The sequence below is a fragment of the Pristiophorus japonicus genome, chromosome 15 (assembly GCF_044704955.1).
Source record: "Pristiophorus japonicus isolate sPriJap1 chromosome 15, sPriJap1.hap1, whole genome shotgun sequence".
In the NCBI taxonomy this organism is placed as follows: domain Eukaryota; kingdom Metazoa; phylum Chordata; class Chondrichthyes; family Pristiophoridae; genus Pristiophorus; species Pristiophorus japonicus.
Window position 1 is genome coordinate 12,121,694 of NC_091991.1, and position 18,931 is coordinate 12,140,624.

The following is an 18,931-nucleotide window of genomic DNA, read 5'->3' on the forward strand; positions in this document are numbered from 1 at the left end:
TTAACTTACTCTCTATTTATTTCGTCATCCAGGGAGCTCTGGCTTTGATTGCCATACCTTTTCTCCTTGTGGGAATGAACCTCGACTGTACCCGAACCATCTCCTCTTTAAAGGCAGCCCATTGTTTGATTACAGTTTTACCTGCCAATTTTCGATTCCAATTTACCCAGGCCAGGTCTGTTCTCAACCCACTGAAATTGGCCCTCCTCCAATTAAGTATTTTTAATCTAGATTGCTCCCAGTCCTTTTCCATAGCTAATCTAAACCTTGTGATACTGTGATCACTGTTCCCTAAATGATCCCCTACTGAATATGACCCATCTCATTCCCCAGAACCAGATCCAGCAATGCCTCAATTCCTAAAATAAAGCGCGGAAACTACAAGGGACTCCCGTGCAATTATTCTCTCTGCGCAGGAGCTGAGCTGCCCAAATACTTGACTCCAGGTCCAGCTCAGAGCTCCGAGCAATATTCGCACAGTCTCTTCCGTCAAGCTCGCTGTTTCATGTGGACAGATCAACAGGCCAGGCCCATCATCGGAAGCAAATTCACACGCACAAACTGAGAGACTGGCTGTCAGAAAACTTGGTTACACCCAAAGGCGAATTACAAACATTTCTTTGATTGATATCTAATTCAAACTGGCTCACTTGTGTGTGTCACAAAACTGCCCCAGGGTGGGAGCAGTGTTAAAACAAGTTGGATCTGTATTCAGGCACGGACGCATCGAAAGTTCGCACAGGACTTAGATTTTAGTGACCCATTGTCTGTGTGTGAAGCGGTCTGATATTAGATTACAATCTGGTGGAGGTTTTTCATTCAAAAAGACCAGGACTCGGTAAAAGAGGCCAATCCCTCTGGCCAATCCCTCTTAAAAGGCGTGACTCTATGATTCAATGCTCCCGGGGCAGATTCACACAAGGGGCCTTTGGAACCCGGGCAAATATGGGGCACCCAGTAAAACCCACCATAATGCAGATAATCGGTGTACAACTAACTGCTGGCTCAAAATATTGTAGTATTTTAAAATACTTATATAGAATTACAAATAACGTAACGGACAGCACAGAAACAGGCCATTCGGCCCAACCGGTCCGTGCCGGTGTTTATGCCCCACACGAGCCTCCTCCCACCTCTCTTCATCTCACCCCATCAACATATCCTTCTATTCCTTCGCCAGAAGGGACCGAGACGCAAAGGGTTTAAAGGGTTAAATTATGAAGTTGAATTACAACGGACAGGCTGCCTAGCCTTGTCGTGTATCGCGTTGTGTTTAGAAGGTTTAGGGGTGATCTGATCGAGTGTTATAAAATGTTAAAAAGATTCGATAGGGTAGATAGAGAGAAACGACGTGTGAAAATCAGTCCTTATATCGATGAGGCCCATATCCTTCCATATCAATAAGGTGTGTAACATTTTTAAACCTTGTGTTAGTCATGTGATATATTTGTTTCAGTATTCAGTCGGCCATGACTCAGTGGGTCGCACTCTAGCCTCTGAGTTAGAAGGTTGTGGGTTCAGAGTCCCACAGACTTGAGCACAGCATTCGAACTGACACACCCAGTGCAGTCAGAGGGGCAGTACTGAGGGAGCGTCACACTGTCGGAGGGGCAGTACTGAGGGAGCGCTGCACTGTCGGAGGGGCAGTACTGAGGGAGCGCTGCACTGTCGGAGGAGCAGTACTGAGGGAGCGCTGCACTGTCGGAGGGGCAGTACTGAGGGAGCGCTGCACTGTCGGAGGGGCAGTACTGAGGGAGTTCCACACTGTCGGAGGGGCAGTACTGAGGGAGCTCCACACTGTCGGAGGGGCAGTACTGAGGGAGCGCCGCACTGTCGGAGGGGTAGTACTGAGGGAGCGCTGCACTGTCGGAGGGGCAGTACTGAGGGAGCGCTGCACTGTCGGAGGGGCAGTACTGAGGGAGCGCTGCACTGTCGGAGGGCAGTACTGAGGAACGCCGCACTGTCGGAGGGGCAGTACTGAGGGAGCGGCGCACTGTCGGAGGGGCAGTACTGAGGGAGCGCTGCGCTGTCGGAGGGGCAGTACTGAGGGAGCGCTGTGCTGTCGGAGGGGCAGTACTGAGGGAGCGCCGCACTGTCGGAGGGGCAGTACTGAGGGAGCGCCGCACTGTCGGAGGGGCAGTACTGAGGGAGCGCCGCACTGTCGGAGGGGCAGTACTGAGGGAGTGCCGCACTGTCGGAGGGGCAGTACTGAGGGAGTGCCGCATTGTCGGAGGGGCAGTACTGAGGGAGCGCTGCACTGTCGGAGGGGCAGTACTGAGGGAGCTCCGTACTGTCGGAGGGGCAGTACTGAGGGAGCACTGCACTGTCGGAGGGGCAGTACTGAGGGAGCGCTGCACTGTCGGAGGGGCAGTACTGAGGGAGCGCTGCACTGTCGGAGGGGCAGTACTGAGGGAGCGCAGCACTGTCGGAGGGGCAGTACTGAGGGAGCGCTGCACTGTCGGAGGGGCAGTACTGAGGGAGCTCCACACTGTCGGAGGAGCAGTACTGAGGGAGTGCCGCACTGTCGGAGGGGCAGTACTGAGGGAGCGCGGCACTGTCGGAGGGGCAGTACTGAGGGAGCGGCGCACTGTCGGAGGGGCCCTACTGAGGGAGCGCCGCACTGTCGGAGGGGCCCTACTGAGGGAGCGCCGCACTGTCGGAGGGGCCCTACTGAGGGAGCACTGCACTGTCAGAGGGGCAGTACTGAGGGAGCGCTGCACTGAGGGAGTGCCGCACTGTTGGAGGGGCAGTACTGAGGGAGCGCTGCACTGTTGGAGGGGCCGTCTTTCGGATGAAACATTAAACCGAGGTCTCATCTGCTCTCTCAGGTGGACCTAAAAGATCTCATGGCTACCATTCGAAGAAGAGCGGGGGAGTTATCCCCGGTATCCTGGCCAATATTTAACCCTCAGCCAACATTAAAAAAAACATTAGCACATTGCTATTTATGGGAGCTTGCTACATAGGGTTCCTACATTGCTACAGTGACTACATTTCAAAAAAAGTACTTCATTGGCGGTGAAGTGCTTGTGACGTTCTGAGGTCCCATTACAGCCACTAGTGAACCAAGTTAGATTGCTGAGGTTACCATGGTAAGTAACAGAGATAGCGCTCTGTATCCCGGACTAGCCATGCCTGATGCATGGCAAGGAACAACCAGTCTTTTTTAAGTCACTGAAGATGTATATTTAACAGAACATATTGTAACTGCAGTGTTAGGAACACAGGAACAGGAGGAAGCCATTCAGCCTCTTAAGCCTCTACCGCCATTAAATGAAATCATGGCTGATCTGTATCCTAACTCTATCCACCAGCCTTGGTTCTAGATACCCTTTTCTACCGAAAATCGATCTCAGATTTAAAATTATTAATTGAGTTGGCATCGACTGCTTTGTGTGGCAGAGAGTTGTGTGGAAGAAATGTTTCCTGACTTCTCTCCTGAACGGACTGGCTCTGATTTTAAGGTGATGTTCCCTTGTCCTAGACTCCCGCCACCAGCAGCAAAGGTTTCTCTCCATGTAGCACGTTCATTCGCCAATGACCTACCTTGGAGTAACCACCCAGCAGTGGAATTGTGGGATAGTCAAAGAGACTCCTCGCTGTGGGGCTGACATAGTTGGGGGCACTGAATGTTCGCTGCACACGATCTGGAAATAAAATGGAACGCTTAGCAATTCTGTAAGAATATCATGCAGACCACACACAGGGGGTCGGGTTTTGTAAACTCCATAGAGTGTAACATATGCAACTGGCAAAATATTGCTCTGGAGTTCAAGCTTTGCAATGGAAGGGAACAGTGATTTTACGCACAATAACTTGCATTCATATAGCGCCTTTAACATAGTAAAACATCCCAAAGCGCTTCAAGCGATTATGGAGAACTACCACCAACGATGTCTCCGCAAGAAACATAGAAACAAAGAAAATAGGTGCAGAAGTAGGCTATTCGGGCCTTCGAGCCTGCACCACCAGTCAATAAGATCATGGCTGATCATTCCCCCAGTACCCCTTTCCTGCTTTCCTTTGATCCCCTTAACGGTAAGGGCCATATCTAACTCCCTCTTGATATATCCAATGAACTGGCATCAATAACTCTCTGCGGCAGGAAATTCCATAGGTTAACAACTCTCTGAGTGAAGAAGTTTCTCCGCATCTCAGTCCTAAATGGCCTACCCCTTATCCTAAGACTATGTCCCCTGGTTCTGGACTTCCCTAACATCGGGAACATTCTACCCGCATCTAACCTGTCCCGTCCCGTCAGAATCTTATATGTTTCTATGAGATCCCCTCTCATCCTTCTAAACTCCAGTGTATAAAGGCCCAGTTGATCCAGTCTCTCCTCATACGTCAGTCCAGCCATCCCTAGAATCAGTCAGGTGAACCTTCGCTGCACTTCCTCAATAGCAAGAACGTCCTTCCTCAGATTAGGAGACCAAAACTGAACACAATATTCAAGGTGAGGCCTCACCAAGGCCCTGTACAACTGCAGTAAGACCTCCCTGCTCCTATACTCAAATCCCCTAGCTATCAAGGCCAACATACCATTTGCCTTCTTCAACGCCTGCTGTACCTGTATGCCAACTTTCAATGACTGATGAACCTTGACACCCAGGTCTCGTTGCACCTCCCCTTTTCCTAATCTGCCGCCATTCAGATAATATTCTGTCTTCGCGTTTTTGCCCCCCAGAGTGGATAACCTCACATTTATCCACACTATACTGCATCTGCCATGCATTTGCCCACTCACCTAACCTGTCCAAGTCACCCTGCAACCTCCTAGCGTTCCCCTCACAGCTCACACTGCCACCCAGTTTAGTGTCATTTGCAAACTTAGAGATATTACACTCAGTTCCTTCATCCAAATCATTGATATATATTGTAAAGAGCTGGGGTCCCAGCACTGAGCCCTGCGGCACACCACTAGTCACTGCCTGCCATTCTGAAAAGGATCCGTTTAACCTGACTCTCTGCTTCCTGTCTGCCAACCAGTTCTCTATCCACATCAGTATATTATCCCCAATACCATGTGCTTTGATTTTGCACACCAATCTCTTGTGTGGGACCTTGTCAAAAGCCTTTTGAAAGTCTAAATACACTACATCCACTGGTTCTCCCTTGTCCACTCTACTAGTTAGATCCTCAAAAAATTCCAGAAGATTTGTCAAGTCCCTTTCATAAATCCATGCTGACTTGGGCCGATCCTGTCACTGCTTTCCAAATGCGCTGCTATTTCATCTTTAATAATAGATTCCAACATTTTCCCCACTACTGATGTCAGGCTTACCAGTCTATAATTACCCACTTACTCTCTCCCTCCCTTTTTAAAAAGTGGTGTTACATTAGCTACCCTCCAGTCCATAGGAACTGATCCAGATTCGATAGACTGTTGGAAAATGATCACCAATGCATCCACTATTTCTAGGGCCACTTCCTTAAATACTCTGGGATGCAGACTATCAGGCTCCAGGGATTTATCGGTCTTCAATCCCATTAATTTCCCTAAAACAATTTCCCATCGAATAAGGATATCCTTCAGTTCCTCCTTCTCACTAGCCCCTTGGTCCCCTAGTACATCCGGAAGGTTATTTATGTTTTCCTTCGTGAAGACAGAACCAAAGTATTTGTTCAATTGGTCTGCCATTTCTTTGTTCCCCATTATAAATTCACCTGAATCCGACTGCAAGGAACCTACGTTTGTCTTCACTAATCTTTTTCTCTTCACATATCTATAGAAGCTTTTGCAGTCAGTTTTTATGTTCCGGCAAGCTTCTTCTCGTACTCTATTTTCCCCCTCTTAATTAAACCCTTTGTCCTCCTCTGCTGAATTCTAAATTTCTCCCAGTCCTCAGCTTTGTAGCTTTTTCTGGCCAATTTATATGCCTCTTCCTTGGATTTAACACTATCTCTAATTTCCCTTGTTAGCCACGGTTGAGCTATCTTCCCCGTTTTATTTTTACTCCAGACAGGGATGTACAATTGCTGAAGTTCATCCATGTGATATTATATGTTTGCCATTGCCTATCCACCGTCAACCCTTTAAGTATCATTTGCCAGTCTATTCTAGCTAATTCACGCCTCAAACCATCGAAGTTACCTTTCCTTAAGTTCAGGGCCCTAGTTTCTGAATTAACTGTGTCACTCTCCATCTTAATAAAGAATTCTACCATGTTATGGTCACTCTTCCCCAAGGAGCCTCCCACAACAAGATTGCTAATTAGTCCTTTCTCATTACACATCACCCAGTCTAGGATGGCCAGCTCCCTAGTTGGTTCCTTGACATATTGGTCAAGAAAACCATCTCTAATATATTCCAGGAAATTCTCCTCCACTGTATTGCTACCAGTTTGGTTAGCCCAATCAATATGTAGATTAAAGTCACCCATGATAACTGCTGTACATTTATTGCATGCATCCCTAATTTCTTGTTTGATGCTGTCCCCAACCTTACTACTACTGTTTGGTGGTCTGTACACAACTCCCACTAGCGTTTTCAGCCCCTCAGTATTCCGTAGCTCCACCCATACCGATTCCACATCATCCAAGCTAATGTCCTTTCTTACTATTGCAGTAATTTCTTCTTTAACCAGCAATGACATGCCACCTCCTTTTCCTTTCTGTCTATCCTTCCTAAATGTTTAATACCCATGGATGTTGAGTTCCCAGCCTTGGTCACCCTGGAGCCATGTCTCCGTGATGCCAATCAAATCATATCCGTTAACTGCTGTCTGCGCAGTTAATTCGTCCACCTTATTCCGAATGCTCCTCGCATTGAGGTACAGAGCCCTCAGGTTTGTCTTTCTAACACACTTTGCCGCTTTAGAATTTTGCTGTAATGTGGCTCTTTTTGCTTTTTGCCTTAGGTTTCTCTGCCCTCCACTTTTACTTTTCTTCTTTCTATCTTTTGCTTCTACCCCCATTCTACTTCCCTCTGTCTCCCTGCATAGGTTCCCATCCCTCTGCCATATTAGTTTAACTCCTCCCCAACAGCACTAGCAAACACTCCCCCTAGGACATTGGTTCCGGTCCTGCCCAGGTGCAGACAGTCCGGTTTGTACTGGTCCCACCTCCCCCAGAACCGGTTCCAATGCCCCGGAATTTGAATCCCTCCCTTCTGCACCACTCCTCAAGCCACGTATTCATCTGAGCTATCCTGTGATTCCTACTCTGACTAGCACGTGGCACTGGTAGCAATCCTGAGATTACTACTTTTGAGGTCTTACTTTTTAATTTAACTCCGAGCTCCCTAAATTCATCTTGTAGGACCTCATCCCGTTTTTTACCTATATCGTTTGTACCTATATGCACCACGACAACTGGCTGTTCTCCCTCCCTTTTCAGAATGCCCTGCACCCGTTCGGAGACATCCTTGACCCTTGCACCAGGGAGGCAACATACCATCCTGGAGTCTCGGTTGCGGCCGCAGAAACGCCTATCTATTCCCCTTACAATTGAATCCCCTATCACTATAGCTCTCCCATTCTTTTTACTGTCCTCCTGTGCAGCAGAGCCACCCACGGTGCCATGAACTTGGCTGCTGCTGCCCCCGCCCCCCCGATGAGTCATCCCCCTCAACAGTACCCAAAGCGATGTATCTGTTTTGCAGGGGATGACCGCAGGGGACCCCTGCACTACCTTCCTTGCACTGCTCTTCCTGTTGGTCATCCATTCCCTATCTGGCTGTGTGCCCTTTACCTGCGGTAAGACCAACTCACTAAACTTACTATTCACATCATTCTCAGCATCGTGGATGCTCCAGAGTTCATCCACCCACAGCTCCAGTGCTGCAATGCAGTCCGTCAGGAGCTGCAGGCGGATGCACTTCCTGCACATGTAGTCGTCAGGGACACCAGAGGCATCCCTGACTTCCCACATAGTACAGGAGGAGCATAACACGTGTCCAAGCTCTCCTGCCATGACTTAACCTTCAGATACACTTAAATTGGCAACAACAATGCTAAAGGTTACTTACTGATATAGAAAAGAAAAAGAAAAACTACTTACCAATCACTAGCCAATCACTTACCCCCTTGGCTGTGATGTCACCTTTCGATCCTGCAAATCCCTGGGAGGATGTAAGCAGCCTCGACTAGGCCAACATCCCCAGCATCGAAGCACTGACCACACTCGATTAGCTCCGCTGGGCAGGCCACATTGTTCGCATGCCAGACACAAGACTCCCAAAGCAAGCGCTCTACTCGGAACTCCTTCACTGCAAACAAGCCAAAGGTGGGCAGAGGAAACCCTCAAAGTCTCCCTGATAACGTGCAACATCCCCACTGACACCTGGGAGTCCCTGGCCAAAGACCGCCCTAAGTGGAGGAAGAGCATCCGGGAGGGCACTGAGCACCTCGAGTCTCGTCGCCGAGAGCATGCAGAAACCAAGCGCAGGCAGCGGAAGGAGCGTGCGACAAACCAGTCCCACCCTCCCTTTCCTTCAACGACTGTCTGTCCCACCTGTGACAGGGACTGTGGTTCCCGTATTGGACTGTTCGGTCACCTAAGAACTCATGTTAGCAAGTCTTCCTCGATTCCGAGGGACTGCCTATGATGATGAGAGTGCAACATATGCAACTGGCAAAACATTACCCTGGAGTTCAAGCTTTGCAATGGAAGGGAACAGCGATTTTACACACAACAACTTGCATTCATATAGCGCCTTTAACATAGTAAAACATCCCAAAGCGATTATCGAGCAAAATGTCTCACCGGCCAACATATATTTTATTCATTCCTGGATGTGGGCGTCGCTGGCAAGATCAGCATTTATTGCCCATCCCTAATTGCCCTCGAGGAGGTGATGGTGAGCCACCTTCTTGAATACAACTGAATGGCTCGCTATGCCATTTCAAAAGGGCACTTTGCTGTGGGTCTGGAGACACATGTTGGCCAGACCAGGTCAGGACAGTGTTAAGGAAGCGATATCCTTCCCTAAAGGACATTAGTGAACCAGACAAGATGTGCCAAAATGGCCTCCTTCTGCACTGTAGATTTCTATGTTTCTGTTTCGATATTCGACAGGTTGGTCAGAGGGAGGTTTTAAGGAGCTGCTGAAAGGAGAGGAGAGAGATAGAGGGGCAGAGAAGTTTAGGGAAGGAGTTCCAGAGCTGGGGGCCCCAAGCAGCTGAAGGCACGGCTGCCAAAGGTGGAGCGATTAAAATCAGGGACGCACAAGAGATCAGAATTGGTGGAGTGCAGACATCTTGGAGGATCGTAGGGCCGGAGAGGTTACAGGTTTGGGAGGGAAGAGGCCATAGAGGGTTCATACCAAGGTGTAGCCCATTATTTCACTATATTCACTAAAAGGTAACCCTGGTTACACTTCACCGTAGTACAAAACTGGGAAGTGGTTACTTATAACAGTTTTCCAAAAGCTTTTCTCACTCCATGACATTATAAAAGTTGTCAGCTGTGGTTCAGTGGGTAGCAGTCTCACCTCTGAGTCCGAAGGTTGTGGGTTCGGGTCCCGCTTCAGAGACTTGAGCATAAAATCCTGGCTGATACTCCAGTGCAGTACAGAGGGAGCGGCGCACTGTCGGAGGGGCAGTACAGAGGGAGCGGCGCACTGTCGAAGGGGCAGTACAGAGGGAGCGGCGTACTGTCGGAGGGGCAGTCGAGGGAGCGGCGCACTGTCGGAGGGCCGGTACAGAGGGAGCGGCGCACTGTCGGAGGGCCGGTACAGAGGGAGCGGCGCACTGTCGGAGGGCCGGTACAGAGGGAGTGGCGCACTGTCGGAGGGCCGGTACAGAGGGAGCGGCGCACTGTCGGAGGGCCGGTACAGAGGGAGCGGCGCACTGTCGGAGGGCCGGTACAGAGGGAGCGGCGCACTGTCGGAGGGGCAGTACAGAGGGAGCGGCGCACTGTCGGAGGGGCAGTTCTGAGAGAATGCCGCACTGTCGGATTTTTGAAGTTGTCACTGTTATAACGTAGGAAACGTGGTGGCTAATTTACGCACAGCAAGCTCCCACAAACAGCAATGTGATAATGACCAGATCATTTGTTTTTTGGTGTTGGTTGAGGGCGAAATATTGACCAGGACACTGGGGAGAACTTCTCTGCTCTTCTCCGAAATAATGCCTTGGGATCTTTTATGTTCACCCGAGAGAGCAGACGGAGCACCAAAATGTTAGCCTAGATTTTATGCTCATATCTCTGGAGTGGGACTCGAACCTATAACTCTCTGACTCAATGTGCAACCCACTGGGCCATGGCGGACACTATTAAAATGAGAGCAATGCCACAGGAGATATCCAAAGGCAGGGCAGAGTCTAATCTCATCCCAAAATCTGCTAGCATGGGGGAAGCAGGATTCAAGTTTACAGATAGTAACAGAATTGCTTGATTTTGTTCAAGAAGCACTTCATTGGCTGCAAGGCGCGTTGGGACGTCCGGTGGTCATGAAAGGCGCGAAAGAAATGCAAGTCTTTCTTTCTTTGGGAAGGAACCCGGTTCTCGAATTTCCACCGTGGAATACCAGCATGCAGAAGCTCATCTGTCGAAATTCCTCTTTAATTCAACAGTTTGTACGAAACACGTTAATGTTCAAAATAACGGCAGGAGGCATTTAGAACAAACACGTCTAGAGCTCAGACACCAGTATCCCACCATGTTACTTCAGGTTCGGCAAGAGGTTGAGGCAGTACAGAGGGAGTGCCGCACTGTCAGAGGGGCAGTTCCCGACACTGGATGGAGTGGGACTGATGAGGGGGAGGTAAGATTCAGGCCCAGACATGTGCAATTTATTATGTCTCTAATGTACTTATGAATGACTCCACGAGGCAATGTGTTGTACTCAAACTCCAAACTCCAGAGTGAGGCACAAGCATGGTGGGCAGCCTTTTATACTGGGCCCTGCACACCTATGCAGGTGACCCTCAGGTCTCCTACCGCAGTGCCCTCTGGTGGACAGCCTCTGCCACAGGGGCAGGAAACCCCGGTCTCCACCAGTTGTACCCTCTAATGGTGCCAGCATAGTATGTACACAGTGTAAGCCTTATTGTTAGTACATCAGGTAACAAGTCTCCATCTTATGCAACTATACAGTGACTACACAGAGAGTGTATCTATAGTCTGCATCTATAACACAATTAACATTCAGAACCAGTTCAGCACCACAGCGAATGTACTGATGATTGTCAGCAGGCACAATCCAGTGGTAACCTATCTCTGCTGCAGATGATGTGAGTCTCCATTTACTTCCTACCCCTCTTGTTAGTGATCTCCACTGACAAAATCTTCCCTGAGAATGATCCACATTAGGCACGGGAGTTTCTGAAGTGCCTCTGACTATCTCCTTTGGCTGCAGAGTCATCACCAGTCCCTGTTTCACAATACAACAACAATGATGTAGAAAAATGTCCCAGGTTCTTCACAGAGGTTACACATGGATGCTGAGCCAAAGGAGAGATCAGGAGGGATGGCCAAATCCTTGGTCAAAGAGGTGGGTTTTAAAGAGGGTCACTGAAGAGGAGCGGGAGGGGGAGTGGAGGATGGATTTAGAAAGGAAATTGTCAATTCACCTCAATAGCCGAGGCACTCCGGGTACTATTACACTGCACCAGCTGGTCTGACACTTGTAGCATCAATCTAGGATCCAACCAGGCAGAATCACATTGGCATGGCTTGACTTCTACCCGAGTGATGCTGGCTGCAAAAGGTTTGAAATGATGAATGTTTACTGAGCTGAAAGGGGATAATTGCCATTCTTCAAATATTTGAAGTAAAATTGATCTGTTTACAAAGTCTCCCGAGCAGGAGAGTCCAACAAGCCTCCATGGTGTTTCGCAAACTATGTCCGCACTGAATTTATGCTCCATGCAATGCCAAGGACTTTGAACAAAATAGTGGGGGGGGGGGGAAATCCGGTGAGCGGAAATTAAAAAAATCAAAGAGAAAGGAGAAGGCAAAAGTGCAGGATAGCGATAGGGGTAATGAGAAACAGAGTGTGACATTCATTCATAGGCGGTCCCTCGAACGAGGATGACTTGCTTCCACGAGAGTTCACAGATGTTTCAGTGAAGGACCCGATGTTCCAGTCCTGAACCCCAGTTGAGGGGGTGGAAGATGTCTGTGCGTGGATTTTTTTTAACGTGTGGTGACTGTTGCAGATCAGCCACCACACGGGCTGGACAGAGATCGGCCTTTATCCAGTGGCAAGGGTTAACCAGGATGACTGGAGACCTGCTCTGCTGCACAGACCTTGTGCACACACATATCATAGAAACATAGAAAATAGGTGCAGGAGTAGGCCATTCGGCCCTTTGAGCCTGCACCGCCATTCAATAAGATCATGGCTGATCATTCCCTCAGTACCCCTTTCCTGCTTTCTCTCCATACCCCTTGATTCCCTTAACTGTAAGGGCCATATCTAACTCCCTCTTGAATATATCCAATGAACTGGCATCAACAACTCTCTGCGGCAGGGAATTCCACAGGTTAACAAATCACTGACTGAAGAAGTTTCTCTTCATCTCGGTCCTAAATGGCCTACCCCTTATTCTAAGACTATGTCCCCTGGTTCTGGACTTCCCCAACATCGGGAACATTCTTCCCGCATCTAACCTGTCCGGTCCCGTCAGAATCTTATACATTTCTATGAGATCCCCTCTCATCCTTCTAAACGCCAGTGAATAAAGGCCCAGTTGATACAGTCTCTCCTCATATGAGTCCAACCATCCCTGGAATCAGTCTGGTGAACTTTCGCTGCACTCCCTCAATAGCAAGAACATCCTTTCTCAGACTAGGAGACCAAAACTGTACACAATATTCCAGGTGAGGCCTCACTAAGGCTCTGTACAACTGCAGTAAGACCTCCCTGCTCCTATACTCAAATCCCCTAGCTATGAAGGCCAACATATCATTTGCCTTCTTCACTGCCTGCTGTACCTGCATGCCCACTTTCAGTGACTGATGAACCATGACACCCAGGTCTCGTTGCACCTCCCCTTTTCCTAATCTGCTGCCATCCAGATAATATTCTGCCTTCGTGTTTTTGCCCCCAAAGTGGATAACCTCACATTTATCCACAGTGTACTGCATCTGCCATGCATTTGCCCACTCACCTAACCTGCCCAAGTCACCCTGCAGCCTCTTAGCATCCTCCTCACAACTCACACCGCCACCCAATTTAGTGTCATCTGCAAACTTGGAGATATTACACTCAATTCCTTCGTCTAAATCATTAATGTATATTGTAAAGAGCTGGGGTCCCAGCACTGAGCCCTGTGCACTCCACTAGTCACTGCCTACCATTCTGAAAAGGATCGCAGTGCGGGCTGGCCCGTGTTGCCCCTGGGCCCTCGGCTCTTTTGGGCCCTGTACCCTCATTCGCCCTACCTTCGCCCATGATGTTCCAGGGCCTGGTGTTCCAGCTCTATTTATAGCCCCGACCTGTGGTAGTGTTCTCATCGTGGGCCGCCCTGTGTGAGAACACCACTGCAGGTTGACACTATAAATAGAGCTTTAGCGCCAGGCCCTGGAATATCACTATCACTAGAGATAAAGTACTAGGCAAATTAATGGGACTAAAGTTGGACAAGTCCCCTGGACCTGATGGCCTGCATCCTAAGGTCTTAAAAGAAGTGGCTGAAGAGATAGTGGATACATTGGTTGTAATCTACTAAAATCCTCTGGATTCTGGGGTGGTCCCAGCGGACTGGAAAACCGCAAATGTAACACCCCTATTTAAGAAAGGAGAGAGAGAGAAAGCAGGAAACTATAGACCAGTTAGCCTAACATCTGTCATTGGGAAAATGCTGGAGTCCATCATTGAGGAAGTAGTAGCAGGACATTTAGAAAATCATATTGCAGTCAAGCAGAGTCAGCATGGTTTTATGAAAGGGAAATCATGTTTGACAAATTTGCTGGAGTTCTTTGAGGATGTAATGAGCAGGGTGGATAAGGGGGAACCAGTGGATGTGGTGTAATTGGATTTCCAGAAAGCATTCGATAAGGTGCCACATAAAAGGTTACCGCACAAGATAAAAGTTCACATGGTTGGGGGTAATATATTAGCATGGAGAGAAGATTGACTAACAGAAAACAGAGAGTCGGGATAAATGGGTCATTTTCAGGTTGGCAAACTGTAACTAGTGGGGTGCCACAGGGGTCGGTGCTGGGGCCTCAACTATTTACAATCTATATTAATGACTTGGATGAAGGGACCGAGTGTAATGTAGCCAAGTTTGCTGATGATACAAAGATAGGTGGGAAAGCAAGTTGTGAGGAGGACACAAAAAATCTTCAAAAGGACATAGACAGGCTAAGTGAGTGGGCAAAAATTTGGCAGATGGAGTATAATGTTGGAAAGTGTGAGGTCATGTACTTTGGCAGAAAAAAAATCAAAGAACAAGTTATTATTTAAATGGAGAAAGATTGTAAAGTGTTGCAGTACAGCGGGACCTGGGGGTCCTTGTGCACGAAACACAAAAGGATAGTATGCAGGTACAGCAAGTGATCAGGAAGGCCAATGGAATCTTGGCCTTTATTGCAAAGGGAATGGAGTGTAAAAGCAGGGAAGTCTTGCTCCAGTTGTACAGGATATTGGTGAGGCCACACCTGGAATACTGCGTGCAGTTTTGGTTTCTATATTTACGAAAGGATATACTTGCTTTGGAGACAGTTCAGAGAAGGTTCACAAGGTTGATTCCAGAGATGAGGGGGTTGACTTATGAGGAAAGGTTGAGTAGGTTGGGCCTCTACTCATTGGAATTCAGAAGAATATGAGGTGATCTTATCGAAATGTATAAGATTATGAGGGGGCTTGACAAGGTGGATGCAGAGAGGATGTTTCCACTGATAGGGGAGACTAGAACTAGAGGGCATGATCTTAGAATAAGGGGCCGCCCATTTAAAACTGAAATGAGGAGAAATTTCTTCTCTCAGAGGGTTGTGGATCCACAGCTGCCTCAGAGAGCTGAGGAAGCTGGGATATTGAATAAATTTAGGACAGATATAGACAGTTTCTTAAACAATAAGGGAATAAGGGGTTATGGAAAGCGGGCAGGGAAGTGGAGCTGAGTCCATGATCGGATCAGCCATGATCGCATTAAATGGCGGAGCAGGCTCGAGGGGTCATATGGCCTACTCCGGCTACTATTTCTTATGTTCTTATAAAAGCAGAGAAGTCCTGCTACAACTGTACAGGGTATTGGTAAGACCACACCTGGAGTACTGCGTACAGTTTTGGTCTCCTTATTTAAGGAAGGACATACTTGCATTGGAGGCAGTTCAGAGAAGGTTCACTAGGTTGATTCCTGAAATGAAGAGGTTGTCATATTAAGAAAGGTTGAGCAGGTTGGGCCTATACTCATTGAAGTTTAGCAGAATGAAAGGTGATCTTATTGAAACATATAAGATTCTGAGGGGGCTTGACAGGGTAGATGCAGAGAGGATGTTTTCCCTCATGGGGGAATCTAGAACTAGGGGGCATAGTCTCAGAATAAGGGGTCGCCCATTTAAAACAGAAATGAGGAGGAATTTCTTCTCTCAGAGGGTTGTAAATCTGTGGAATTTTCTTCCCCTAGAGAGCTGAGGAGGCTGGGTCATTGAATGAATATATTTAAGGTGGAGATAGACAGATTTTTGAATGATAATGGAGTGAAGGGTTATGGGGAGTGGGTTAGAGAAATGGAATGGAGGTCACGATCAGATCAGCCATGATCTTATTAAATGGCGGAGCAGGATCGAGGGGCCAAATGGCCTACTCCTGCTCCTATTTCTTATGTTCTTATAAATCAAAGTGCTCTGGGGCTATGTACTCCATGAGGGAGGGGAGGGGCAGCCTCGCTACACTTCCTTCCAGGGTCAGGTTCTGTTCTGACTCTGAGTTTTTAGGGTGAGCATGAAGCTAAATTCCAACTTCTTATTTAGGAATGATAATTCTGGTTCAGATAATGCCACCTGTTTATTCAAAGTCTATGGTAGGTGTTGTTTCTGAAAGGAATAGGCCTCTATTTCCTTCCATGCTTCACAAGATGTTGTCTACCTCAGGCTCATGACTCATTCCTCAGTGAGGGAGGTCTCTTTACCGGTTAGTCAATTCCCACCAGAAAGTATCTCCTAAAGCCTTCTGGATTGTTCCTCCATGGCCTTACAGACCTTACTTTTAACCTCCTTTCACTTTCAATAATGAACGAGGATGAGGCAATCAAGTTTCTCACCGTCATACCGGACATCATTACTGACCAACTAAGCTTTGACTGCACCTTATCTCTGGGGTCACTGTGCTGTATCAGGACACTTGGGACATTTAGTTATGTTAAGGACACTATATCAGTTCAAGTTGTTGCTATTGCAGAATGCTAACCTTATCCTTCAGCTAGGGAATGTTTCACCAACAGATCAATGATGGAATCTCTGCAGAGATGGTCACCTGAATCTATCCCTAAAAGATTCTAAGACACCATTTTGAAGTCTGAAATTTATTTTAAAAAAGAGAAAATGCTGGAAATAGCGTGTCAGGCAGCGTCTGTGGACTAGGCTGAGGAAATCAAGTTTCTCACCATCATTACTGACCAACTTAGTGGAAAGAGAAAGAGAGTTAACGTTTCAGGCCATTCACCATCAACCTGAAACGTAACTCTCTCTCTCTCCACAGATGCTGCCTGACCTGCTGAGTATTTCCCGCCTTTTCATTTTATTTCTGAACAGATTACCTGGTCATTATCACATTGTTTTGTGGGAGCTTGCTGTGTGGAGATTGGCTGCTGCCTTTCCCACATTACACCAGTGACTACACTCCAAAAGTACTTCATTGGCTGTAAAGCGCTTTGGGACATCTTGAACTTGAAAGGCACTGCAGAAATGCAAGTCCTTTCTTTCCAGTCCTGACTAGCCATTTCCTTCTTGATGTTTTTGTGAATATCTATCCCGAAGTGTTAAAGGAGCGGAGGCAGTGAACAGCTGATGAAGGAATGGGAACTCCCAGCACCAGCATCTTAGAGGTTATACCGACTAGGAAAGGATGAACAGGCCGGGGCTCTTTTCTCTAGAAAGCGGAAGGCTGAGGGGTGACCCAATGGAGGACCTTAAAATTTTGAAAGGGTTCGAAAGGTTAGATGTAGAGATGTTTCCACTTGTGGGGGAGACCAGAACTAGGGGCCATTAATATCAGATAGTCACTAATAAATCCAATCGGGAATTCAGGAGAAACATCTTTACCCAGAGAGTGGTGAGAATGTGGAACTCGCTGCCACGGGGAGGGGTTGAGGCGAATAGTATCGATGCATTTAAGGGGAAGCTGGATAAACACACGAGGGAGAAAGGAATAGAAGGATATGGTGATGGGGTGAGATGAAGAGGGGTGGGAGGAGGCTGGTGTGGAGCATAAACACCGGCACGGACCTGAAGGGCCGAATGGTCTGTTTCTGTGCTGTACGTTCGATATAACTCAATAAAATAGTGGCTGTGGGATCTTTTATGCCCACCTGAGAGAACAGATGGGGGCCTCGATTTAACGTCTCATCTGAAAAGACAGCCAGCAACGAGGGAGATCATAATTCAGCATCTCCACACGGCAAAAAAAATTGTGGTTTAAAAAAAAATGAAATAAATCAATGAGAAGTCCTTCCCCGAGTCTTTCCTGACCCTTTGATAGCAAACAAAACACAGCTCACATATTTTGACAGCCTCAGTGTTGCCACCACATTGTCTGCCAACATGTCTACAGAGTTTGACCTTCAGGAGTTTGTGACACTCTGGGGGAGATTCTCTGGTGAGCGGAGGGCAATTGGCTAGGCAAGAAATGCTTCCCGATCCGGAGCCAGACACCGGTCATCTGTCCATTTAAATTAAAATTTTCCAGGCAATCTGACGCACTGGGGTGCTGGTAAATCTAGCTCTGTAAGCCTGATTTCCTGGGAGATAGGGACCCTACCTACACCTGCAAGTATCTGCCAGGGGAGTTCAATCAAACCCTCCTATCCACAGTGTTAGAACATAAGAAATAGGAACAGGAGAAGGCCACCTGGCTCCTTGAGCCTGCTCCGCCATTCAATAAGATCATGGCTGATCTGATCATGGACTCAGCTTCATTTCCTGCCCGCTCTCCATAACCCTTATCGCTCAAAAATCTGTCCATCTCCACCTTAAATATATTCAATGACCCAGCCTCCACAGCTCTCTAGGTCAGAGAATTCCACAGATTTACAACTCTCTGAGAGAAGAAATTCTTCCTCATCTCAGTTTTAAATGGGCAGCCCCTTATTTTGAGACAATATATCCTAGTTTTGGTTTCCCCTCGGAGTGGAAATATCCTCACTGCATCCACCTTGTCGAGCCCCCTCATTATCTTATATGTTTCAATAAGATCACCTCTCATTCTTCTGAACTCCAATTTGTATCGGCCCAACCTACTCAACCTATCTTCATAAGTCAACCCCCTCATCTCTGGAATCAACCTAGTGAACCTTCTCTGAACAGCCTCCAATGCAAGTATTTCCTTCCTTAAATACGGAGACCAAAACTGTACGCAGTACTCCCGGTGTGGCACCAATACCCTGTACAGTTGTAGCAGGTCTTCGCTGCTCTTATACTCTATCCCTCTTGCGATAAAGGCCAACATTCCATTTGCCTTCCTGATTACTTGCTGTACCTGCATACTAACTTTGTGTTTCATGCACAAGGACCCCAGGCCTCTCTGTACTGCAGCACTTTGCAATTTTTCTCCATTTAAATTATAATTTGCCTTTCTATTTTTTCTGCCAAAGTGGATAACCTCACATTTTCCCACAATATACTCCATCTGCCAAACTTTTGCCCACTCAGTTAGCCTTTCTATAATCCCTTTGCAGATTTTTTGTGTCCTCCTCACAATTTACTCGCCTACCCATCTTTGTATCATCAGCAAAATTCCCTTTGGTCCATCTAACCCACCTATCCACAGTGTCCCCTTGTTGTGTTTGCAATAACTCCGGATCCGTGTTTAGTACCTTCT

General features: G+C 47.7%; 1 protein-coding gene across 2 annotated transcripts in view; it reads right to left on the bottom strand.

The window, feature by feature from the left end:
- Positions 1-18,931, bottom strand: part of LOC139280605 (plakophilin-2-like) — an 87,284-nt gene that overhangs the window by 66,154 nt on the left and 2,199 nt on the right. For both annotated transcript variants that reach the window (XM_070900154.1, XM_070900153.1), the window contains exon 2: positions 3,547-3,647. In XM_070900154.1, coding sequence (XP_070756255.1) covers positions 3,547-3,647 — 101 coding nt within the window. The remainder of the gene's footprint in view (positions 1-3,546; positions 3,648-18,931) is intronic.